This window comes from Liolophura sinensis, chromosome 13 (genome assembly GCF_032854445.1).
Source record: "Liolophura sinensis isolate JHLJ2023 chromosome 13, CUHK_Ljap_v2, whole genome shotgun sequence".
Taxonomy (NCBI): domain Eukaryota; kingdom Metazoa; phylum Mollusca; class Polyplacophora; order Chitonida; family Chitonidae; genus Liolophura; species Liolophura sinensis.
Window position 1 is genome coordinate 15,318,988 of NC_088307.1, and position 27,424 is coordinate 15,346,411.

The 27,424-nt window shown below is 37.2% G+C and overlaps 1 protein-coding gene across 1 annotated transcript in view; it reads right to left on the bottom strand.

Moving 5' to 3' along the window:
• Positions 1 to 27,424, bottom strand: part of LOC135480559 (U3 small nucleolar ribonucleoprotein protein IMP3-like) — a 58,112-nt gene that overhangs the window by 5,409 nt on the left and 25,279 nt on the right. Inside the window, exon 3 of the mRNA XM_064760418.1 lies at positions 1,711 to 1,785. Within this exon, the coding sequence (XP_064616488.1) occupies positions 1,711 to 1,785 (75 nt within the window). The remainder of the gene's footprint in view (positions 1 to 1,710; positions 1,786 to 27,424) is intronic.

Below are 27,424 nucleotides of genomic sequence, written 5' to 3' on the forward strand. Positions count from 1 at the left end.
AAAAAAAGGAAAAAAAACTGGGCAAACATACGAGTGGAGTTTGAATAAAGAGTGAAGGTAGATGTGTACATTTCCCAGCCTCTGTATGGTACAGTTATCAAGTTTGACTTGTAACACAGGTACATGTACACGTATATTTGATGTACAAGACCACTGATTCCTGTTTAACTTAGTCACTCACAAAAACGATCTTTCCATGTAGTATTTTGAAGATCTAAATATACCAGTAAAACTTCTGTGTAACCAGTAACATCAGTACAAAAGGAGGCCTATATGTACATTATAGACTGAATGAACTACATGGAAACATAAAAAAAAATCATTATTTTTCATTCCTCAAAGTTACTGCACTGATAAGAAATTACATGCTCGTTTTCATACTCATGACAAGTTTAGGAAATCATGCATATTTTAGAAAAAAAAAAAACAAAAAAAAAAGCACTGTCACAACATTTACATCATGATTTTGGAGACAAAACTACACTGGTTGAGTGGGTCAGTTTGAAGGCTTCATAAAAAATATAATTTTTCAGTTTACACAGAATAATGCCTTCAGAATATGCTTGAAAAAACACCTTGCAAACACGCGAAAAGGCTGAAGAATTGCAGTAAATCTATCTTGTCCAAGTAGGCCTATGGATCGTGTTTTCAATCATTCTCAAATCTGATAAACAAAGAAATCCATCCTCCTTCTAAAACAAGGGCTCATATAAATATGTGGTTGTCATCTTCAGCCCATATATGCATATCCTTGGGATAGAAATAGACCTAATTACAGACGCTGTTCTGCCTATAGTTGTTCTGGGCTGTCCACATTAGGATGACATAAAACTCTCCAACACGTCTGCTGTTTTTTTTTTCTACATGTACATAAGGATAATGCCGGGTAAACAGAGTCGGCCCAACCACTGTGTCAATTTACTCAACAATAATTCTGACAGGCACATATTTAAATTCATAAGGAGAGAACTTGAGGAAGCCGGGAACAGATCAATGACAGCTACTCGTATATAGGCAGGGTACGGGGCCATATTTTACATGTAATGACCTGTGCCTCCTGTCTGACATGGGGCTTGCATGTGTACAGTTTGGTGTATAAAGTTGGCTCTTCAAAATGCTAAACGAGACAGATGAGGATTTAGAGTCTGTAATATCCTTATCCAAAACCCACATGTTACCAAATTTAAAGTCTGGCTATTAGCATTTGTACATGTGCTTTAATAACTAGCTGTCATGTTGGTATATGTCAGAAAAGGTTTTTGTTTTTCTATATGAGTGAAACTCCTGATTTTACCCGATAATCTGTACCTGATACTTTCTCCCTTTTTATTTAGTAACCAAAATGTATGTTTATTCAGATATTAACACACCAAGCTAGTGCATGGATGATACTGTGTATATATATATATATATATATATATATATATATATATATATATATACAGTATCATCCATATATATATATACTTTTTCACGTGGTAATTAGTACAGAATGTTTTCCAAATAGTGTTTGAACTGTGCTTAATATACAAAGACCACTGGTAGCTGCTTACAGAGACCTTTGAACTATCAGCAGATGAATGCTAGTGGAATGGTAGAGTCTTGCTAGTGGTGAGCTAGGAGCATGCCACTGAGATCGGTTTGCATGTTTGGTACAGGTGTACAGCTCCACATTCACACAGACAGAACAGCACATGCGTGGACACCTACCTGCAAAATGCAGAGGCGTTGACTTTGTCGGCTAACTCCAAACTTCTCTTGGTAGGAATCAGGCCCATGCTGTGACTGAAGAGAAGGTAAAAAAAAATCATACGTGTTTCATTAAAATATAAGAATTAATGAAGAAACACATTAATTAAAAACTAAATTTTTAGACAGACTGCTAGACTATACCGTATGTTGTGCACATGAATCATTTACCATCACCATGCACCCATGGCCCATAAACAATGATCTACCTCTTACAGAATATAAAATAAAACAACCCATTCAATGAGTGGCAACTGTTTCATTTCTTTATGATTATACATGTACTATTATTCTGTATTTGTTCCAATACAATCCACTATATTAGATCTCACTTGATAGCAAATCTCATCTCCTTTATGCCCTTAAAAGCAAATAATTTCATTTTTTTCAACTTTCTGTTTTTACTAGATCGTCATTCCTCAGAAAGACTGATCAGTTTCAAAAGTAGTGCAGAGTTCAAAGCAATCTACACTTAAAAACTAGTGCCAATTATTCTGCATGGTGACTAGCAATCCTGAAACACTCTGACTGATGCTTTTACATCTGCTTTCGCATGAATACATCCTTCTGTCGGAATACATCATGCAGAAAACAAATGCCAGCGACCAATAAAAAAACTACCAGATCGCACCAAAGACTAGAGCCAAGAAAGGCCAATTAAGAAGTGGGCTACTAAATCTTCTCTCGCTTTGATGCTTCAACTTGTGTCCAGTCACGATAGAAGTGAACTGGAGTAAACAGTGCAGATAACGCCCCAAGACTGATCATATGGTAATTTGACAACAGGTCTAAAACTGACCAAAGAGTATCACTGACCAGCTGGTGCAAAAATGGGGATTTTTCAGATGTTACTGTATCATACATCTAGTTCACTGGATTGTAAAACCCCACTTTCTCTCCAGAATCAGATAACACCATATTTTTCCGTGACCCCTGGGCAAGTTTTTGCTCTGGCAGGCAAGTAGAAAACAACAGTTTTGAAGGTGTCTTTAGAGGGTGACAATGCTTCCTAACTGACAACAAGGTACGGTCAAGCCCAATTGAAGAATCTAGCTACAGCTGTGTAGATACATGACAAGTATTCAGAACTGACCACAAGGTATAGTCAAACCTAGCTGATGAATCTAGCTATAAATGTACAGATACATGACAAGTATTCACAACTGACCACAAGGTATAGTCAAGCCTAGCTGATGAATCTAGCTATAAATGTACAGATACATGACAAGTATTCACAACTGACCACAAGGTATAGTCAAGCCTAGCTGATGAGTCTAGCTATAAATGTACAGATACATGACAAGTATTCACAACTGACCACAAGGTATAGTCAAGCCTAGCTGATGAGTCTAGCTATAAATGTACAGATACATGACAAGTATTCACAACTGACCACAAGGTATAGTCAAGCCTAGCTGATGAATCTAGCTATAAATGTACAGATACATGACAAGTATTCACAACTGACCACAAGGTATAGTCAAGCCTAGCTGATGAATCTAGCTATAAATGTACAGATACATGACAAGTATTCACAACTGACCACAAGGTATAGTCAAGCCTAGCTGATGAATCTAGCTATAAATGTACAGATACATGACAAGTATTCACAACTGACCACAAGGTATAGTCAAGCCTAGCTGATGAGTCTAGCTATAAATGTACAGATACATGACAAGTATTCACAACTGACCACAAGGTATAGTCAAGCCTAGCTGATGAATCTAGCTATAAATGTACAGATACATGACAAGTATTCACAACTGACCACAAGGTATAGTCAAGCCTGGCTGAAGAATCTAGCTATATCTGTACAGATACATGACAAGTATTCACAACTGACCACAAGGTATAGTCAAGCCTAGCTGATGAATCTAGCTATAGCTGTATAGATACATGACAAGTATTCACAACTGACCACAAGGTATAGTCAAGCCTAGCTGATGAATCTAGCTATAAATGTACAGATACATGACAAGTATTCACAACTGACCACAAGGTATAGTCAAGCCTGGCTGAAGAATCTAGCTATAACTGTATAGATACATGACAAGTATTCACAACTGACCACAAGGTATAGTCAAGCCTAGCTGATGAGTCTAGCTATAAATGTACAGATACATGACAAGTATTCACAACTGACCACAAGGTATAGTCAAGCCTAGCTGAAGAATCTAGCTACAGCTAAAAATTCAAGACAGCTTTATCAAGAAATTCAAACAACCTTCTGGCAACTTCAGCATCTTAATACTACACTGAAAAAAAACTGATGAACTAGGTTGTGAATGTTTGAATTGTAAGGTGGGCTCTATTGACAATATTGATCATCCCATGCCTGATGGCTTCCCATCAACGGAACATTTTTAGCTGTAGACCTACCGGCATTAAGATTGTTAAAACATAGACACAACTGCCTGAAATATTAAAGATTCACTGCCTAAATCCTGTCCAACACAGGTGTAAATAGGAGAAAATCGTTTTTATTGAGTTTTCTCTAAGAAGAACTCAAAATTATTTTAAAGTTTGAGATGGTTGAGAATTCCACTATATCAAAATGATTTATTCCTCTTGCATGACATGGTATATGGGGATGATTGAAACAGTCAATAAAGCTGGAGACTTAAACTGTGGCTTCTTGTAAGACAGAATTCCTCACAAAAGACTTATTTAATATTATCTCACTTCACGAAGTCCAACCCCAACCCTGTTATAACTTGATACATATCTTTGAGATAAACGGTAACCAATCTACATCGTCAAAACTGAAGACGTCTTTCTTTGGTTGTCTTCAAAATCAAAAAGTTCTGCCTAGATAAAAAGTCAGCTCATTTCAATGATTCACAAATTAGCATTTAGATTTATGTATTAATTAAGTACAGTACTAATTTTGCATACCTGCCATTCATCACAGACACAATACAACAAAACCAGCAGATGTTCAAAAGGTGACACAGGTACATGTAATTATAGTTATTAGGAATAGTGTTATCCTATATCTGTACATCTTCTTTTTGTTTTTTTTGTACAATAACTTACCCAGAATTTAGGTTGTCAAGCAATATTTTGACTTTTTTTTTTTTACATCAGAAATAACAATTCTTAAGTTATTTGAAATTTTGACTAAAGTCTAAGGTCGCTTGATGATCTCGGGGCCTGAGATCATCAAGCCACTCAGGCCCCGAGATCATCAAGCGACCTTAGACTTGAGTCAAAATTTCAAATAACTTAAAAAAATATTGCTTGACAACCTAAATTTTAGTTAAGTTACTGTACAAAAAATTTCAGCTACCTGTACTGTAAAGTAATGGAAGGGAACATGCCTTCCAAATTTATAATTTTAACTCGTGTCCAGGTGGCTTTGTGACCCAAAGAGGAGGCAGGACTACAGTACTGTGCCTATATATAATTAGTATCTGTGTAGATCCAAAAACTCTGACACAGAGAATGAACTAAAAACACCCCCCTTCCATTTACTAGGGGTTACTAATGGCACCTTTTAGCTTCCCCACCTCATCACACCTGTGATTCCCCTGGGGCTATCAGCGAGGCACACAGTTAAACAACCAACCTGATCAGAATTAATTTGGAGTTTCACTGACCCTTGGAGTTAAGTGACCGATGAGTGACCAAAGATGGGCAGCAAAGTTAATTAAGGTGTTAATGACCACTGAACCCTGTCAGATGATAATGAAGCAGGAAGCTGTGGAGATTAGGTTATCCCTGGGGCTCTATAAGGTGGGGATAAGTCAGAGCACTGAGTGAGATTTCTGAACAGAAAATATAGATGTACTATAATGCACAGTCATGTTCTTTAATATTATCTCAGGTATAATTAATCTATTTTCCATGCCAGCAAAGCCTTACTTCATCTAAGGAGCCTATAATTCATCTAAGTTACCATCAATGTGTTTATTTATTTATTTATTTGATTGGTGATTTACGCCGTACTCAAGAATATTTCACTTATACGACGGCGGCCAGCATTATGGTGGGTGGAAACCGGGCACAGCCCAGGGGGAAACCCACGACCATCCGCAGGTTGCTGACAGACCTTCCCACGTACGGCTGGAGAGGAAGCCAGCATGAGCTGGACTTGAACTCACAGCGACCGCATTGGTGAGAGACTCCTGGGTCATCACGCTGCGCTAGCGCGCTAACCGACTCCATCGGTTACCAGCTCGTGTCCAAGGGACCTAAGTTAAACTCATAGCTGGTGTCCATGGGACCTAAGTTAAACTCATAGCTGGTGTCCAAGGGATCTAAGTTAAACTCATAGCTTGTGTCCATGGGACCTAAGTTAAACTCATAACTCATTTCCATGGGACCTAAGTTAAACTCATGGCTCGTGTCCATGGAACCTAAGTTAAACTCATAGCTTGTGTCCATGGGACCTAAGTTAAACTCATAACTCATTTCCATGGGACCTAAGTTAAACTCATGGCTCGTGTCCATGGAACCTAAGTTAAACTCATAGCTCGTGTCCATGGGACCTAAGTTAAACTCATAACTCGTACCCATGGGACCTAAGTTAAACTCATAGCTGGTGTCCATGGAACCTAAGTTAAACTCATATTCATTTCCATGGTACCTAAGTTAAACTCATAACTTGTGTCCATGGGACCTATGTTAAGCTCACAGTGAGCTGTAACTGATTTAAGTAATCTTTAATTCCTACAAACAGAATTCAATTAATCCAGGTGGCCAATAATTCAACGTCTTAATAATCTTGATGTACAATGTACCTTTTACACTATCGGTGAAAAAAAACTCATTTACATCCATTTCATACTCTTAGATTTCATTTCAATTTAACCAACAATTAACCTTTACTACTGAGTTTATATTGTAGATGGTTGATTACACTCGTTGTCCTGAATAAATCATAAATTTTTTGTGGAATGAAAATGTGGAGAAAATTTTTCTTGAAATAATTATGTTGTCATGTGGCACAACTGGTTTTGAACCTCTGCCACAATCCGTAGCATGTCAGTGTTGCAATAATAAAATTTTACTTCCAGAGAATTTTGATATACAGGACCAATTATCATTTAGCCTCACCTTCACACACCTCCAAAACACTTTATTTCACAACCTGGAATTTAAACCATAGGGCAAGTGTCATGGATTAGTGGTCATATATACAGTATAAGTAAGTGTAAATAATGAATATACAGTATAAGTAAGTGTAAATAATGAAGTCACTTTCCAATGTGAATACTTAATTTTTAATGTCATTAGCTCTACATGTTGAACAGTATTCGGTAGCCCATTAATGCTATAATTCTGTTGATCCACCAATAAGCTTAAGATTTTGGAGATGTGTATGTACATATCAGTACATACATATTGTACAAGGGACATTACTTCTCTTCAAGATGTAAACACAGCCAGGTATAAATTTACCCTCTTACATGTAAATGATAAATGACTAAAATATTCATAGTTTGCTTTCTTCTAGATTTCAAATATTGCTCGAATGCCAGTTACATGAAGCAAAAATGTATTTGCACCTCCATATTTCTGCAAAAGTTATCAATGCAAGTTTTGAACTCTCACTCTCTTCCAAATCTCTGACAGTGATTGACATGTATGGCTCCTCCCACCCGTTTGTCACCTGACATGCAGCAGGCGACTCTCTATACCTTGTGTCATAACACAGGCCATGTTACTCAGAGCCAATTTAGACACAAGTCCACATGAAATGGGACACTTTAGCAGACAAAAAAAAATGCTTCGGGGGGGGGGGAGAACTTGGGGGAGTTGACAAGATGTTCAGTGTAGGGGAGGGTAGACCATGGGTCCTAATACATTAGGGAGTTTTCTATTGTGTGTTGGTAAGAAGAACTCTTAAGTTTTGTGTAAGGGATAAAGCCTGAAACAATAAACTACTCTCAGCCATGTGGTTTTGGACTTAAGTTTTTAGACTGCCTGTAACTGCCTTTAACTGGGGTATTTAATGGAATATGTTGCTGTTTCAGTAATCATGCATACAATTGTAAAAGTCTACAGTGTTTCAGTCTTCAAAGTTTACAGTATTACTTATATAAATGTCTCTCGTGTTGAAGATTTCACATCACTGACTCCTTCATATTTATGCATTTTACTGAATGGGTCAATACGATATAAAAATCAAATAATAATTCTCAGATCTCAAATTTTGTCTGCATATGAAGAATTTTTACAAGGTTTATGTGGAAAATATTGTAGTTTATATTTCTCACAACCATGTGTACAGAAAACTCGACATATTAAAAATTCTAATTAAGAATGTGTTTTATCGAACATGGCAGCTAGTGTATTATATATATATATATGCCCTATATATTTTTTCATACCTGAAAAAGCTAGTTGCCTAAAATAGACTCAACAACTAGTCAATTTCAAGCTGTCTTCCATATATTTACACTGTCTGGAGATATTTCTCTCAGTGCGCTCTATAATTCCTCACAGAAAAATATGACATCAAATCAAATGAAGGAAATCTCGAAAAGAATACCTCAAATCTGTCAAGGGTAAATTTAGGTAATTGTGCTGAAGACTTGGTGGGTTGACTCAACTTCCAGGGGCTTCTGGCAGTGACAGTCCCAGTCTGGATTTAAGTGGAACAACATGCTAGCCACAAGGGCTTACCAGAGAAGCTGGTAGAACTTAAAAGTTTATGTTGAACTAGTAAATTGATGAGGTTACACTGGCTGGTGTCCCTTGTCAACAGGCTCTGTAGTCATGGCAACCTTCCTCATCACTGACATTCCACCCCTCTGATGATGGCTAGGAGGGAGCAGTTGACAGCCAAACTCCAGGATTTTACACCATGTTCCATGGATATTGGTTTACATCTTCACCAGGCGGCAGGCTTAGGGGCCCTGGAGGTCTGGGTCATAGGTCACTCCAATCTAGGGTGGCAGCAGATTCCGATATAACCCAATCCAAAACTTGTCCTCAGCCACACTTCTGCCCCCTCCCCTCAGGGGGGGAACCCAGCACACCACAGTCCTGCACACGAGGGCGCCTGCGATTTTAAGATGTTATCAGGCTCCAGGCTTGTGTGTCGTACATTCTTTTTTTAACGAGAACAGATTCCTGTTTTCCTGTGACAAAACTGCTGTCCCTATGACCTTTTGTCCTGGACTTGTAAGACACCAGCATCCTGGCTTTTGTCAACAACACTATACTGTCTTCATACGCAAGTACATGACAACTGGCAGGTTTCAATACAATCAGCATCTTTCAAGCTATTTTTCTTACTTTTTATGTACAAAAGAAGAGATTACATGGTTGCTGTTTGTGGAAAGATCTACCAGCAACCTCTTATGGCCATGGGCTTTCCCTTGGCTCTGCGCAGTTTCCTTCCGCCATTGTATTAGTGAAACTGTTTAGCATGGCGTGACGCCCCAAACAAATAAATTAATTTTTGTTATAAAGTTTGGGAATGTCTCTTGATTTCCCTTGATGTTCTCCAGTCATTCATTTCAAACTCTCTATTATTTTCATAATAAAAACTGAAAACCAAAGCCAAAACATGATATTATGTTCACCACTGCTAAAGAAACTATCAGTGACATCCTCTAATCAAAGCTAAAGAAATTGTCCAAACAATTAGTACTCAGTTTTCAAGACTTACAAATTGAAAAATGCAATGCACTTCAGCCAATTTCACATAACAAGCGCATCATATGCTTCAATCTTCAATTCCTTAATTTGGTAAATTACTTCTCACAAACCAAATCCCATTGGATTTTTCCCATGACAATTTGGTCAGTTTAGCAAAGTGTAACTACAAAAGCAGCTGGCGGCCTTATTTTACTCTTCAAATTCCAGTTCAGGTAAATGGTTTTTAACTCACTGCCCACAAAGTGGTGAAACACTGGCAAAACAATTACACTGAAGTAAACCTACCAAGCAGAAAATGTGGAACAATAAATTTTCCAGGACCACTTCCTCTGATATAGAGTTCCAAGGACTGCACCATCTGGCAAATGACTTGTAAATTCTGAATAAAGACAGCTGCTTAAAGATGTTTAATTCCCTTGGCAGAAGTCTTCAGTGACATTAAAGCATGTAATTACAAGTACCATGGTAACCTTTTACCACAATTAAATACATTATTACATTATAGTAAAGCAGGAGAAAATAAAAAATTAGTGAACGACCATCAGAAGGACTTTGGGAAACAATATCCAAAAATACATCTGCTTATTTTTCTGTATTTTAACTTTTAGTAGAGCCCAAGGGCTGTGAAATGGGTCTATTGCTCTTCTTCTATTTTTATTTCTCTATTAACTAATGACCAGTTGTCTTCCAATACAATGCACTTGTCTTCTCCACCCACAAAGGGCTTACTAGTTATTCTGTCTGTAATGGAGGACCTGGCCCCACCTCATTATGACATGACTTTAAATAGAATCCATTGCTAAATCCAAGTGTAGGCCTAGGCCTACATTAGATGACAAAAATTTATTATTTGTGCTTTATTTACTGGCAGAATATAGTATAAATCTAAAGTGTTTGTGAACACTAGCTGTTCTTGTGAACATTGTATTTCATTACATTAGCTTCTCTCCTCAGAAATCCTGGACCCATGTTCATGTTAGAAACTGAAACTTCGTTGACACTTTAACATAGCACTGTGTAGAATTAAAACCATACACTGGGAGCGATATTAGGATGATTTCATGCAGAACAACAGCAGAACTTGCTGTGTAGAAACCCAAATGACCATTTTTAGCCCTTGTTACATCTTCTTAATGGCAAACACTCGAGAATGTCACAAGTCCAACAATCCCCATAGTTATTCTCCACAACTGTGGGTAGTGGTACATGAGCCTTTGCCTTAACATTCAGTTTCTCAAAACTAACCTGTCGTGGAGAGCGTCGCACATGTAAACAACTTTGGAAATCTACTTTCCATTTTGACAGGATTGTTTGCTTTAAATCTCGCATGCATGTTACAGCTTTCAGGAATTTAGGCGTACACACAAATTGTCAAGCGTATTACCTAATTTTTAAGGGCGCTTATGCCTGCATCTGTATAGTACTGGGGTCAAGGTCAAATGGCATACCTGCCATCTGATAACATCCACACTCTTTATTTTCACCATTCTGGCGACTAACAAAGCACTCAATTGCCGTAAGGTAAGCTTAAATATTATTTGGAGTTGTTAAATACATGAATGTAGGCTACCTTACATGGTATAAATCTTTTCACCACATATGCTATCACAGGCAATCACTGTACCGAACAGCATGTGACACTTGCTGTCACGAACGTCAAAATAGCGAAAGCATATTTGATAAACTTTCGTGACACGAAACTAAATGAATAATAAAAGAAAGCACGACTCCAAACATAATTAAAATTTTTATTCAATGCACAATCATAACATATAACTTAAAACCAACCAATGAAGCAAAAATCACGAAAGAAAGTCAACATTTAACCATTAGACATGGTCTATTTTGTTAAGCACACTGACACGTCGTACTTTGGTGAAACTACTGCCGGCAATTTCTTTACATTTTTCACACCTCTGTAATTAATGGGCCTCTGGCGATTTTCACCAACACACACATAACAAAAAAAAAAAAATAAATAAATGAAGTTATGTTTTAAATGTTTGTAATTAAATGGTAGTCTTTATGAGCCATGCTTTGTTGTAATGATGGCAGACCTGTTAGCTCTTGCACCTGAATGTACTTAATCGCTCTGGACAACTGGTCAGCAGATGATGAGTACTCTGATGACCACTGCCTTGGCAACAGAATACAGAGAAGATGTTCATTTCCAGGCCCAAGACTTCCCGTTAATTAATCCCAGGTTCCTAATCTTCAGGATTCAAGAGTGCCTCTTGATTCTCTAGACTGTTGTCTGCTACTAAATATCGCTTGAGAAAGTGAACTTTCTCAAGAACATAAAATGTGAGTGTCAAAAACAAAACATTTCAAAAAGGCTTTGCCTGGAACTCAATAAAGTCCTAATTGGTACAAAATATGCGAATTTGTAAACCGAGATAGAGCTGTATGTACCAGTACACGTGTGATATCCTTACCACCCCCACCCCCTCCAAAGACACAGTCTGTTACCACTTCTGCATAACATGTAAACTTATTTACAGAAATCCAATTTTTGACATAAAATATTTAATTTCCTTGAATTCTCACATTCCATATTCTATACAAATATGAATTACATGATGTCCCTCTAGGCATTTCAATTTTTTTCAAAAATCTCACCACATACAGCTCAGCGGTTACATGCAAATGGGGCCTAGATAAGGGTAGAACCCCCCTACTCATGAGCCTCCCTCCTACTCCAACTGGTGGCAGTACAGGAATATTGTGGTCAGGAGCATAAACTGTATGTTCTTTCCAGCTGCAATAAGCTGTAAGTAGTTTACACAAAGTCACTATGTCCAGTAGACAACAGACTGAAGATATTACAGGCACCCCTATGATATGGGCAAACTCCGTCCCCTGGGAAAAAGAGACTGGACCTGTCACCCCAGTGGCTTCAGTGTGAAATATTATCTTCCCACAGTGGCATCCTGCAAGGTTTATATAGGTTGGCTAGTCTCAATGTTATTTAGAAAACTTTTTTTTATTTTCTTCTGTGTTTCTTTTGAGGCAGGACATGTGGCTGTCTGGAAAGATATGTGGAAAGCCTGAATAAACAGTTTGTTAAAACCATCCAAATCAGAGATAGTGTAGTCAGCCAAAGGTGATAAACAGTGGATTAATTTACAAGTAGTGGCAATTAATGTTGTAGATGCCGAATTAATCAAATGTGATCTTTCTTTGCAAACTGTGAACACAGACAAATTATCTACTAAAGCAAGCTTCGAGTGCAAGAAACAAATCAAAACATGATCTCCCCACCTTATTATATTAAGTAAGGTGAATAGTTACACAAGAGAAATGGGACACAAAAATTACACGTGAAAAGTTATAAACCAATAAACTAACAGCAAAATGTTAAAACAGCAACATAAAAGGCACGGTAAATATGTGAAATACAGAATAAAGGCACTGTAAATATGTGAAATAAAGGCACTGTAAATATGTGAAATATAGGATACAGGCACTGTAAATATGTGAAATAAAGGCACTGTAAATGTGTGAAATTTAGGATAAAGGCACTGTAAATATGTGAAATACGGGATAAAGTCACTGTAAATATGTGAAATATAGGATAAAGGCACTGTAAATATGTGAAATATAGGATAAAGGCACTGTAAATATGTGAAATATAGAAACCGTAAATATGTGAAATATAGGATAAAGGCACTATAAATATGTGAAATATAGGATAAAGGCACTGTAAATAGCCACATGCAATAACCTGACCACTTAAAAAAAAATAGCTAAAATCCACAATGCACTGTGCACAAGATATGTGCATCTCCTATATCTAATAGGATTCGCATAATATACAGTGGTTATAGAATCAGTTTAGTATAACCTGCATGTTTATTAGTGCTCCACAAGGTATTAAACACAGTTATTGTTAACTTTCACATGCAGCAACGGACATGAGAAAATGCCGAGTTGGTATTTCCCTTACATGGCACATCTACTGTACGAAATTCCTATAATGAATTTTTTTCAATTATGTTCAAGCATGTATGTGACCCAAGAACATTTGTTTTTTAATAGCCCTTACTGCCGAGCAGAAGTGGAACCAGGTATTTCCCTTGACTGATAAAGATCTGAATATATCAATACATAATGACCTATCTGTACACATCAACAAAGAAATCAGCCATTCATCAAGGTCTTTACCTGTGATAAGTATCTAGGTTTGGTATATGTCTCACTGAAGGAAATCTACTTCCCAGGGGCATTTGAGTTAGCCAACATTCTGCATGACTACCTGACTGGTTGATTAGATCAGGAGCTGATAGCAGATACTGACTGTATGATGGATTGACTGACAATGACATATTAGCTGACAAGAATACACAATGAACTGGACAAAAAAGACAATGGACTGGCCATATTTTCACAATGACATATTAGCTGACAAGAAAAAGACAATGAACTGGCCATATTTTCACAATGACATATTGGTTGAAAAGAAAACACAGTGAACTGGCCATATTTTCACAATGACATATTAGCTGACAAGAAAAAGACAATGAACTGGCCATATTTTCACAATGACATATTGGCTGAAAAGAAAACACAGTGAACTGGCCATATTTTCACAATGACATATTAGCTGACAAGAAAAGACAATGGACTGGCCATATTTTCACAATGACATATTGGCTGAAAAGAAAACACAGTGAACTGGCCATATATTCACAATGACATATTAGCTGACAAGAAAAGACAATGAATAGACCATATTTTCACAATGACATATTGGCTGAAAAGAAAACACAGTGAACTGGCCATATTTTCATGGCAACATTGGCTGACAAGAAAAGACAATGAACTGGCCATATATTCACAATGACATATTGGCTGAAAAGAAAACACAATGAACTGGCCATATATTCACAAATTACCTGAAACATTATCATTCCTAGATATAATGAAATAAAATTCTAACAAACATTTCTAGACAATACACTGGCAAATTTTAAATGTTTGTCTTTTTTTAAAAAATTTTCCCATTAACTTTCTCATTAATATTACAGAAACAAGACCTCTAATATGCAATGTAAAATAAATCTCTGAGCGCTGTGTATATCCTGAATAAATACACAAATATTGTAACACTTAATAATTATTTTAAAATCATCCATAAACTTTTATGTAGTCAGATGTAATGTGAGCATGAGGCGTTTACTTCTGTACACATTCACTATAAACACTTAGTATGACCTCTTTCTGTAATTATAAATAATCCATATATATTCATTATTATATTAATATAATTATTTCTTTCAATTCACAGTGCATTTTATTTCATTTCCCCCCTGTATAAACAAATGGTTGCAATAATTCCTTCCTGTTTTCAAGTCAGAACAACCATTTTAATGGCCTGACAAGCTCAGGAAATGGTAGCAGATAACTTATTAATACTTTCAGGGAGACAAACATCAAGATAAGCGATATTTGTTAGGGAAGACATGAGAAGATTTTATCGTAAGTGAAAAGTCGAAGTGATTTTCCCTCCTCATGCATTCCTCCCTTAACCAGAAAACACAAGAGCTGCAGGTTAATTTGTGAGAGAGGGAGAGTAATGGGGGGAATGACCCAGGACAATGTGAGCTTCAAAACGTTTGTTAGTACTATTTCTTCTGATAGATTGTAAACTACTTCCAGGCAGCCTCGGGGAATGTTTATGCTGGCTTCCCAATGTGGGGTCTGGAATTGATCTGTTGAAAGGTTCAGTGGTTTTAACATACACACAGGTGAATTAAATATCTGCTAATATCTCCCGCAGAAGGCACATAAAACTATAACCAAAAGTGCTTTGCAAATGACAGAACAGGAAGTTACTAGTGTAGTGTAAGACCATGCCTTTTTCCCTGTACAACTTGAGCCACTCGAGAATATATATATAAATGCATGACTTCAAAAGCCATGACTGCTGCAAAATTCTAATAAAGAAATGGATTTTGATTCTTCATGATTTCATCTTGACATTTCAATAAATTTTTTTTTTTTAAAGTTTTCATGGATATGTAGCTGCCATCAGTTTCCTAACATGTCTCATTACCTTTTTATTTACTTTCCAAATCAACTTTATTAATATTGGCACCTTGGGCACGCCTAAGCCCTCGAAACTATACCTTACAGTTCTTGAAACCCAGCCACTAGATATAGGACATATGCACTGGTCACGCATTGTACCTACTGTGCAAGTATGCCTTCAACTGGGCCAGATGAATATAGGCAATTTGTCACACATTTGGGTGTCTAAGGTTTCTGTGGCAGGGAAATTAGTAGCAGTTGGCCGTCCCAGTCCTGAACAAACAATAGCTCACTTCCCAGACAGAAGACATGTTGAGACAATCAACACCAAACTCACAAAATTTTAGAGTTATTTTAACAGTAGCCACACGTCTTCACACAGGCATGCCCCACCTACAAAAACATTTTCAGTATCACAAACATGGGCCACGTCTGTCAGCTAGCTCATGGCATGGGCCGGTGGTTCAAAACTGGTTTAAGACTAAATACCAGATCTAACTTTAAGTCAAGTCTATGATTTTGTGTTATTACACCCCCCCCCCCTCCCCAACCCTTCACCCCCCCCCCCCCCAAAAAAAATTGTGTTCCAGTATATAAAAAAATGAAATAAAACTGCTGCAGCTATATGGAGAACGGTAATGGGTGCTGAGTTTGGCTGAAATCTGAAATATAAATTGTAACTTTCTACCATGCAGTATTAGATAACAGACTTTCAAACAACTGGGCCCAGGGGTTTAACCAGACTATAAATAATAGAACTAGTTACAAACAGGAATTTAAGACTTTGTCTAAATTTTGAAACAGTTTTAATTCCTTAATTGCCGTACATTTCTCCCACCCATTTCCCACTGTTACAACCTGTATGAGAATCTGCTGCAAAAGGAAACCTGACATTATGACTGACAAATACAGTAAATGTTTCTGTGAATTATTGAGAATGTTTAATTGCTTGAATTTGGAGTTGTGGACAATTCCTGGATTCCTTAGCTATAATAAGGCCACACAAATTTAGTTTATGGTAAAGAAAACTAGCTGACTACACACATAAGTGGAGTTTATAATGCATGGTAACAAGTCAGTGCTAACTGACTCAGCTCAACCGTGGTTTAGCTGATGGTCTAGGCGGATAACAAAGCAGTGAAGATATGTGCCCCCTCTCTTTTCTCCTCAGACTCATTTACTTCCCTGAGTGTCTGTCTGGGGAATTTCACCCAGTACCCTAAGGTTAAGGGCCTGCCCGGCTTATGACCTCTGTCTAACCACATTATCTAATCTCTAAACATTCCTTTGTGGCAACTGCCAACTTCATCTTGTTAACCTTCATTTGATTGGATAATATTCTTATGCCCTCATTTACATTATCCAAACATTGGTCAACATGTATTCACTTGGAAGATACTATTTGGGACAAAGGGTATGCTCAGGATATTCAGTCCCATTACCAGGAAGATAATGTTTAAAATCTCAAAATCTTTACACATATCATTAAATTTTCTAACATAACAACAAGGCATATACATGTACTTTGTCACTTCTTTAAGGTAAAATTATGTCCGCTACATCATTTTTTAAAACTGTTACAGTAAAATACAATTATATTGAAAAAAAGTCCAACAAACAAAGCTTGCCTTAAATGTCATAAAGTAGACAGGCTCCAGAAGTTGAAGGTACAAATGTTTCATAAACCTGTGCACTAGTTTGTTGTACATGTAGCTAAACAATTTCTTCCAATCAAAAAAATCCTTCAGGGCTACAACAATCAATCAATCAGTGTGATGTCTAAGCAAAGTCTATTTGTCACTCAAAGAGCCAGGCTGAAGATGTGTTTCCATGACTGGTTCATTCACAAATGCCACCCGTACCTATACCTGTGTGACGAGCACCTGTAACATAATGTTACAGTAACTCACCTGTCAGATGCCACTTCCCTGGGCGTGTCCGCTTATAATTGAGAAATGCTTCACTGTCTGGGAGCCTAACACAAACTGACAAGAGGGTGGCATTCCTCAGGTTTACCCTACAGCGTTATTCGTACAGAATCCGTTCCCAGACAATTTATGAGCTTCACATCTCTTTGGGCTCTGCTATTTTCTTCATTATCAAATGGACATCAAGTCTATGGTAAATATGTGTTGTCAGGGAATAATTTTTTTCTGTCAAGTATACAAATAATTTCCTAGTCTGTTATTCAAAAGAAATGCATACATGAAATACGATGCTGATGAACTATATGAAGATTTTTGCTATTATGAATAAAGCAATACACAGAATAAAACGTAACAGATGTGCAGCCTATTACAAATATGTAACAAGGGTTAATTAATGCATAAAGTTAGGCACATAATTCATATATAATTAATACCTCATAGGTAAGCACAGCATTGAAGTACAGCATTGAAGTCCAGCATTACCATAAAAACCATATCTTCTTTAGCAGTACATGTAAAATGAAAATGAACTAAAAGCTGTGACATGATTTTAGCTGAGTTTTAGTTTAGGTATAATGTTTGCATCCACATGAGAAAGAGTTCTGCAACAGAAAAATAACCACAAAAATGTCTTTGGTTTTGAGTTACCATAAAGTGTTATAGTTAATTATGAAAAAATAAAATATGAAATATATGCCTCAACATATATCCCATTTTTTCATTTATCACAATAAATAAATGTGCCGTTCCATTACGCAGAAATACATTTTACAAATATCTAGAGCTTAAATACTGCTCCCTGACCAGCACTTCTTTCTCTATGTACACAAAACACATCCACTGAATTTGTGTGCCACTAAAGTTGCAGTTAGACACAGTGAAGAGAATGACAGACAAAAAGATTGATCATATGAACAGAAATGTTGGACAGATTTAACTGAAACTTATCTCTGTGTGTCCCACTGTCTTAACAAAATGTTAAACAAGCCTGGGAAAAAATCACTGGCTCGGGGAAAAATGAGGACAGACAATGGGGGCAGCCATCTGGGCTGGAGTTTGCTAGGCTGACCAATGCCCAGTGTTCAGTGACCAGAAAGGCCAAGGCATCTGACCGCCATTTTGAGCGGAAATTAATTATGCCTCAAAACACAATATCTGCCCAGCAAATGTTTTCATGACTCCATTAGAAGGGCGTTAATTTTGATAAAAGCCACCCATTGGCTCAACTTTGAACAAATAGGACCTCTGTTCATCTGGGTGAAGGGTCAAGAGGCAAAAGTTTATGGCCAAAGTACAGCTGAATAGAAATCTGCCACAAACCATTTTTGTATTATTAGAATGACAAGAGACACTTACAATGTATATGCATACACCTCAGTTTCATTTCAATTTCTATCAGATCTTAATTAAAAACTTAATTTGTTGGCCCCTTATAATGGAAATTTCTGTAGTCATTGGTTTTCAGTTCGGAATTTGTATTTCAGATCTATCTGTCTGTGAATAATGTGTGCTATAATGTGAATCTTTTCAGCCAGTTTATACACAACTGGTCACTCTAAATATTATGATCAGGCTTGCGACCGACATATACTTTTGCAGGCAAGCTGTCTTTTCATTGTATCAAACGATCTTACAATGTTTAGGGAGAAAATCCTTCTTCAAGCTTTCAGAAATACGCTAAGACAGCCTAAATATTATAATACTGATCTGCTTGTGAATGACAACGGTATCAACATCAGCCAGGAAATAGGAAAGTGTAGAGACAGCCCTAGGAAAAATGGAAACAAAACAATACATGTACAGTGGTGCATCGATACCCCAAGTGACCCATTCAGCCAGTTTACCTACACTGCAACTGTCAATCAAAATACCAATGCGGTTGCTGTGAGTTCAAGTCCAGGCCATACGTGGGAAGGTCTGCCGGCAACCTGCGGATGATCGTGGGTTTCCCCCAGGCTCTGCCCGGTTTCCTCCCACAGTAATGCTGGCCGCTGTCGTATAAGTGAAATATTCTTGAGTGCAGCATAAAACACCAATCAAATAAATAGATAAATAAATCAATCAAAATAACCTTCGGTCTACCGCATCCATGAACCCCATTCCTCCTAAACGTCAAACTAATGCCTTTAAAAATTCTTTTATATATTCTGGGATGGAACCCACTCCCTATACAAATTAAAACATCACAGATTATCAATGTTTTCAAAACAAAAATTGGAAATGTTTCTTATGTCAAAACAGGTCTCCGTTGATTAAGTGTGAAATTGTTTACAATTCACTACATTGTACATTCATATACCTTGTCTTTGATTATTTTATATCTACATTTTATATATACTGTATGTACATGTAAATAACATTTTGTCTGAATGTGTGTGCATGAGGAATTCAAGGAAAATTTATATTTGTCACTAACTGATCTCCCTCAGAAAACAAGAATGCTTCGAAAATCACAAAGGTAAGAAAGGTGAGCACCCATAACAGCAACCAAACTTTTGTCAATCCTACAATTTGGTTAATTCCGCCATTCTTCATTGTGGTTAACATTCTAAATGAAGCTATTACTGTGTGCAAATTGCATCCTCCAAACAAACCTGTCTATAATGAAGCATGGACAAATTTATGATAACTTTTAGGTATGTGTGTAAATATACAATCAGTCTAGACTTCAACTTATGTACATGCCCTATGGAGCTACATGTGTGTCAGGTTTTGGTATAAGCTTACCCTATATCAGAGTGTAGATGTAACCAAGTCAGGCCAGTAGGTTTGGAGCACTTTATGATTCTTCCAGATTGCTGGTCTAATTTAAACAACATGTGTTCAAACAAGACTTGCCCTTTCCTATCAGCAACCTGAATTTATGGGGAGGCTGTTTGATGAGTATACAGGAAATGTGGAGTCAAACCAAAATCTTTCCATGCAGAAAACTGCCCTCATTTATAACTTTCCGAAATAAAAAAAAAATGGGGACAGCCATGTTATTTCTAACTGGGGACTGTCAGGGAGAAAAGGGTAAGATATATTGTGATCAGAACCCATTAACCAGAAAAAAGTATGAAACTTCAGTCAAGGTGAATACACTGGCAGAACAGAGTCAAAGGACCACCACAGTTACAAGTACCTTAGATGATATCACACTTATTTCACATTTCACACATGTGCATGTGGGAATGAATGGTTAATAATTTGTGGCATAAGTAGTCTATTTTTTGAAACACCAACAACCAATCTAGATCATGCACTTACACATATATATATATATACCATTTAGGTTTATTTCATCAGTTTTACTTATGTATAAAGAATTCTGGGTGGATTATTTTATATCTACTCTGCAGTTTTTAGCTGACAAAAATGACTAATGCCTTTCTCATGAACTTTTAATTAAAATTACCTACTTTGTAAGTATAACAATTGTAGGTAGTATTACCATTACCTTTCTGCCTGATTTATACTTGTATGTATTTTCCAAGAGTATTGTTCTATCTAGGGAGAAAAAAAATTCCTTAATGTCAAAGAAAACACTAGGTAAAGTATATATCAGGTGAAAGACCACAAAAAAACTGTGAAAAAGATTTAGTTTGATTTGTTTTTTGAGAATTTTTGTAACTGGGTAAACTGGTTTAAAAACATCAGATTCTAGAGTGGTTAACCAGAAGGTTTCAGCGATATCACACCCATATTTTTTGACTTCAGCTGAAATAGCTTATTTTGAGGTCCATTCGGTGAATGTATTCATACATCTATATCTCTAAGCATTTTCAATGGTGAAATCTAGAAGTCTGTGTGTTAAGTGGTAAACACCTGATGTGTCGTCACCAGATCCAATAATGTCATAAAAGGCCACCGTAGAATCCAAACTTTCAAATTCTTTAACGACTAAAAATATTTAACCTCAGAATTCAATATTACTGTAGATTGATAAAGAAATCACATCAGCAGTGACTGGTTTACAGGTAAGGACGACTTCACATGGACATTGGTAATCAGGTCTATGGGGGGAGATGACATGATATATGATAAGATCAGGTATACACATGTTCAATGACCTGAACTTCTCGTAAATTCCAAATAACCATTTGACTGGTTTGGCCAATTCATAGTCTACCTCTGCTCTCCATTACAACCCTTGGACACCATTACAACGGCCCACTCTTGTACACTATTACAATGGCCCACCCTTGAACACTATTACAATGGCCCACCTTTGAACACCACTACAATGACACACCCTTGAACATCATTACAATGGCCCACTCTTGAACACCATTACAATGGTCCTCCCTTGAACATCATTACAATGGCCCACTCTTGAACACCATTACAATGGTCCACCCTTGAACACCATTACAAGGGCCCACCCTTGAACACCAATGCAATGGCCCACCTTTGAACACCACTGCAATGGCCCACCCTTGAACACCATTATAACAACACACCCTTGAACAACATTACAATGGTCCACCCTTGAACATCATTACAATGGCCCACTCTTGAACACCATTACAATGGCCAACTCTAAAACACCATTACAATGGCCCACCCTTGAACACCATTATAACGACACACCCTTGAACACCATTACAATGGCCCACCCTTGTACACGATTACAATGGCCCACCCTTGTACACCATTACAACGGCCCACCCTTGTACACCATTACAATGGCCCACCCTTCAACACCATTACAACAGTCACCCTTGAACACTATTACAATGGCCCACCTTTGAACACCACTACAATGACACACCCCTGAACATCATTACAACAGCCCACCTTTGAACACCATTACAGCAGCCCCACCCTTGACGCCATTACAAACAGCCCACCCTTGAAACACCACTGCCATGGCCCACCTTTGAACACCATTGCGATGGCCCACCCTTGAACACCATTATAACGACACACCCTGGAACACCATACAATGGCCCACCCCTGAACACAATTACAATGGCCTACCCTCCAACACCATTGCAACGGCCCACACTTGAACAAAATCACCCAACCCAGCCTATCTGTAAATGTGCAATAATTGGAAAGTGCAGTGTAACAACTACAGCCATTCTTGTGATTCTGCGACTTTATAGGAGAGGCCGTCCCCTTTACGACACACGACAGATCCTTAAAGGCGCTGCGAGGCACATGTAGCTCGAGTGAACTGCGCGTGTTGACCACATGTCTCCTGATTGCTTGTCTCCACGCAGAGCTGCTGTGTTTACATTGTTCACTTGAGACCTTAGCTAAGCTTGGCAGATCTCAAGGGGCTTCAATTAGCAGCAGAGTTGTTATCTGCTGATCACTGTTCACCACAGTTTACACTGTCAACATCAATCGTGTGAACACTTCATAACTGTGTTAATCACATTCATAAATATGAATAAATTTTTAGCTTGTGATTTTTCTGCAGAACTGATCAAATGACACCCCAGACAATGAATGCATATTTTGTGGGAAACATTAACTTTGCTATCTTTTATATTAATAAAACATGGGCCCATTTTTCTCCAGGTTGTATGTTACCTCTGATGACAATAACTGAAATAACCCATTAGGTAAAATAAACAGATGTGTATAATCAGGTTTCCCACCCTTGCAAACACTGTTAAAGAACCAAATGTCCTATATTTTGCCAGCATTAGCATTCGTGGATCAATCAGGATTACAAACCTTCATGAAGAGCTTAATGGATACTATTTTATTAGCTTAATTGTCAATTCAGTTGGAACATTATGCAATACAATTTATCCGAAAATAAACTCTCTGTCGAAAACTTTAAGGTCATGAAAACTATTCAACTGAGTTCAATTGCCCGACAATTTCTTGTGAAGACCAGTGGTATCCGGTATATTAGTACAGTTTCTTTTTATCAAAACAATTTTAACTGCCATGATATTGCTGTGATATTGCTGACCTGACATTCAGCTTTTATTCAATCATTCATTCTGTATCAAAACAGACCACGAAAAGGTACACTGTACACTCACTAACACGGGAAACTGGAATTACGTGTACATGTAGACATAAGCAGAAAATTCGTTAAAGCGATTATTTTACCATGCATAATTCAACTTTTTGGTGCCATGATACCACAGTGAGTGACCAGAGTGTAACCTTGTCAGCATGTCACGTCTGTGACAATGGAAAGCTTGTTTTAGTTGGACTGGACTGGTGTTTAACACTGTGCTCATACATGAGTCTTTTCGCTTATATAACGACTGTCAGGTTTATAGGAAGAAGGAAATCAGAGAGCTCGGAGAGCCTGGAGAGCCTGGAGAGCCCGGATAGCCTGGAAAGTCCAGAGAGCCTAGAGCCCAGTCAGCCCAGAGAACCTGGAGAGCCTAGAGAACCTGGAGAGCCCAAAAAGAAGCCTTAGGCACTACTACCTACTGTGAAGAAACAAAGAACTTTTTTAACATACATATGTACATTTAATTACATTTTGTGTCAAAGATCACTTTTGACACAAATCCTAATGATGCCTTGATTGATGCACTACATGTACGTGTGTAGCTTTTACCTTAAATGACTGACACATTATTTTGCATTACAATAAAAGCTCTAAAAAATTACTGGATTAACCATGATGTATTTTTTTTTTTTTAAATTCAAGTGTTTGTTTATCTGATTGATTAAAGCATTGCTTTCTTGAAATTAATCTGCTTTTAAACCTTACCACATACAGGTACATTAACTTATTTTTTTTATTTAGGTCTAAAGTAACAAGCTACGGAGCAGATTAATTTACACTGAACAAAGAGGGAATAATCTGTTATATTTATATTTAATTGACACTTGACAAATGTACATTGTACTGCTATTGGTAAACAAATCTTATCATCTTCACTACAATTCACATGCATACACAATAGAGGAAACGCCATCAACAGTTTCTGAAGCCCAAATTATTAGGGTATTTAATGTCTTTTCTTTATTCTCCAACTTGTAATTCACTATAACTGCACACAGACCTTGGAGGGGCAATCGGACCACTTGTCTCCCACTCAGCTGGGGTCCATCAAGGGGAGCATGTACATCTCAAGACACTCCCTTTTTGTTTATAATCACGCCACATCAACCTAAGCAAGTTTCCTCTGAGGAAATTGCACCTAAACATATGCTCCCACCCATGGGGCTTGGAATACATACCAGTGTTTATTTTCTAAACTGATACAGTGACACTGAAGGCATTGGTTCATTAGTCACCATTCAGACTGATGGTGCTTGAGTGAATTGTGATTATCCTGATGTATCTGAAGCTCCAGAATACCACAGCTCAACTTTTCAGCTTTGTTAATGAGCAAAAATGGTGAATCACTTTAATTTGAAGTCAAAATTTAAAACAGGACTATTTTACTTAAATATAATTAAGATAATGTAAAAAAGAATTAAGCAGATACAGGTGAGGGTTGGGATAGGTAAGTAAGGAGAACTGGACTGAGGATCTAGGTAGCTCTCATCACATTAAAAGTTTAGCCCTGATAATTAATAGAGCCACTTATATGTGGTATATGCCAAATCAAGATTACAATAGGATTCCAACTGAAGCAGTCATCAGGCCAATAGGGTATGATGTTTTCTCATTACAAGTGTCTGGATGAAAATCTCTGTGTTTATGGAGGAGACTGGTGCACTACCTAACTCACAACTCTCCCCCTGCCCCCTTCATCTCCCTGCACTGCTGTCAGCTGGGCATGTAAAACAGAAGACAGCTAACTGTACTAGGTGTAACAAGATACCACCAATGAGAAGGCTGCTCTTGTGGTGCATGCAATAAAAACATATCAGTCTAAGAAGAGGGGGAAATCTGGGTTAGGTAAATGACCCCGTTTATCCTGCAGATGCACCCAAAGGGAGGATCATACCCTTTAACTAGCAGCTGGGTGCAGACACCATTAAAGTGGGTAAGGAAAAAATAAGGTCTACTATTCATCACAGCGGACAAACAAAAGCAAGCTGTGTTTTCGCTGTTGTTTGTACGAGAAAAAAAGTATTGTTGCAATACCCATCAACAGCCAGATTCCTGCCCTAGCACACTGATCTGCACACACAGTGCATAACATATACAGGTGAAATGTACACGTTGAAAATGTTTACACATCATGGTCATATCACATTCAACTTACCAGCATAACCTTATTGTATTTCTAGTCCTGCTTTTTACTTTACAAATCCACTGAGGCTTTAAAATTATTCTTTCTGTGATAAGAACTTCATCAAACTTCACAAAAGAGCTTTTAAATGGCCCCTTCACTGTATATAATGCATGCATTAATCAGAAGCCAGCAAAAGCCTTGAAAACTGTTAAACGTTTGGTGAAATAGAATAATTTACAACTCTGTGTAGACCTTGTGGGTCAACCTTTGTATAAATCTGAAAAGAAAAACCATTTCCTTTTTAAAAGCTTAGCTTTTAAAAATGTGGATTTGTTACGGACAGCCTTTAAATAGGATCAGGTATAGCTTATAACCAAGTTGTATATGTATAAATCAAATAGCTGCTTGGATTAAAAAATGTTAAATTTCTGATGTCATACCTTAAACAATGCAAACTGAATTCAGAGATTTGTGAACAGATACATAATCAACACAGAGTTTGAAGTATACAGTTAAGACACCCACAAAATAAATATCATTAGCACTATATATATATATGCCAGCAACAATTCATCCATGTATTATACCATGTAACTAAACAACTGCCTGTTGAAACTGAAACTGCAGTTGGAATATAACAGAATGTAGAAAGTTAAGAGGGCGTTTTATTTTTTTCCCCTACATATATATATATATGTGTGTATATATATATATACATACATATACATGGCTTTGTGTTAGCATTCTGTGCATACTAATAGGTATAGTCTACATTTATGTTCATATCTATATCGACAAAAATTCCTATCCCATGATCTAATATTATCAGTAACAACTGAATATAACAGAGGCATTTATGTTCAAGAGTCATAAAGATAAATCTCAAAATAACTTGCCAACAAGCAGGCTTTGTAGCAAAAACTGGCAATGAGTGTTTTACATGCGAACAGAGTCTTGATCCATTCAATGCTTGTATCGCTGTCTTCCACCGCTATCAATTATAAATCAAGATATGCGTTATTAATTATGCCCTCATCTGGAGTTCCTCACTTAATTGCATTTTTAAAAATCATCCTACATTTCCATACTCACATTATTTCCATAGATCTACATGTTTATTATGCAACAGAAGACAACCCAGAAATAATGGATGCTGAAGACAAATTTATGGACATGCAAAGATCAGATTTGTGTAAGCCTGCCATGAAAAATTCCTCTCATGTACAATGTTAATCACACACTCCAGTTTCTGTTAGCGACAATTAGCGAAATGTTTCCACGAAGCCGTTTTCCATTTTGCAAACTTTTTTCACTCGGCTTCATTAAATGTAGCATCTATGCTTCATGAACGCCTTCATGTTGTAATGACCTTGACATTAAAATGAATCATACCAATACATTTTACATTTCACCCAAAATGCACACAGATCCAGAATAAAAAACTTTATTAGTATAACTAACTGAATATAGACTGGTCGTCTCAAATTTTGAGACATGATATGAACGGAGTGCTCTGTGTTATATTCTCAACATACATGCACCTTTAGTTTGGAGAAAACTTTTTAAAGATGGAAGTATGCAGGCATGAAATGACAGTGTAACCTGTTTCTGATTATATGATGTTTGAGCGTTACCTAACCATGTGATCTTGGTACTTCATTAAATTTAACATCAAACACAGTGTTTGTACATGACACCTTGCATGTTGAGAACACCTTTGATAGGCTGACATATATGCTGAACACCAAGTGAAAGCAGCTACATGTATAATGGAGAAACCCATTGTGCAAGTCTCTGACATCAGATCTTACTGTAGATTCAACCCTTGTCTAAAGTTCTAAATTGAAGGTTGATTTGGAGTTAAAAAGCAAAAGGCCTACAATTGTATGCTTTCAAAAACACAAAATTATATAATTATAGAATGTGTTGAATTTATCTTTGTAATTTCCTGTCAGGAAAAAAAGAATGAATAATCTTGAAGAAATTTTATTGCAGGTGCCTCCCCCCCCC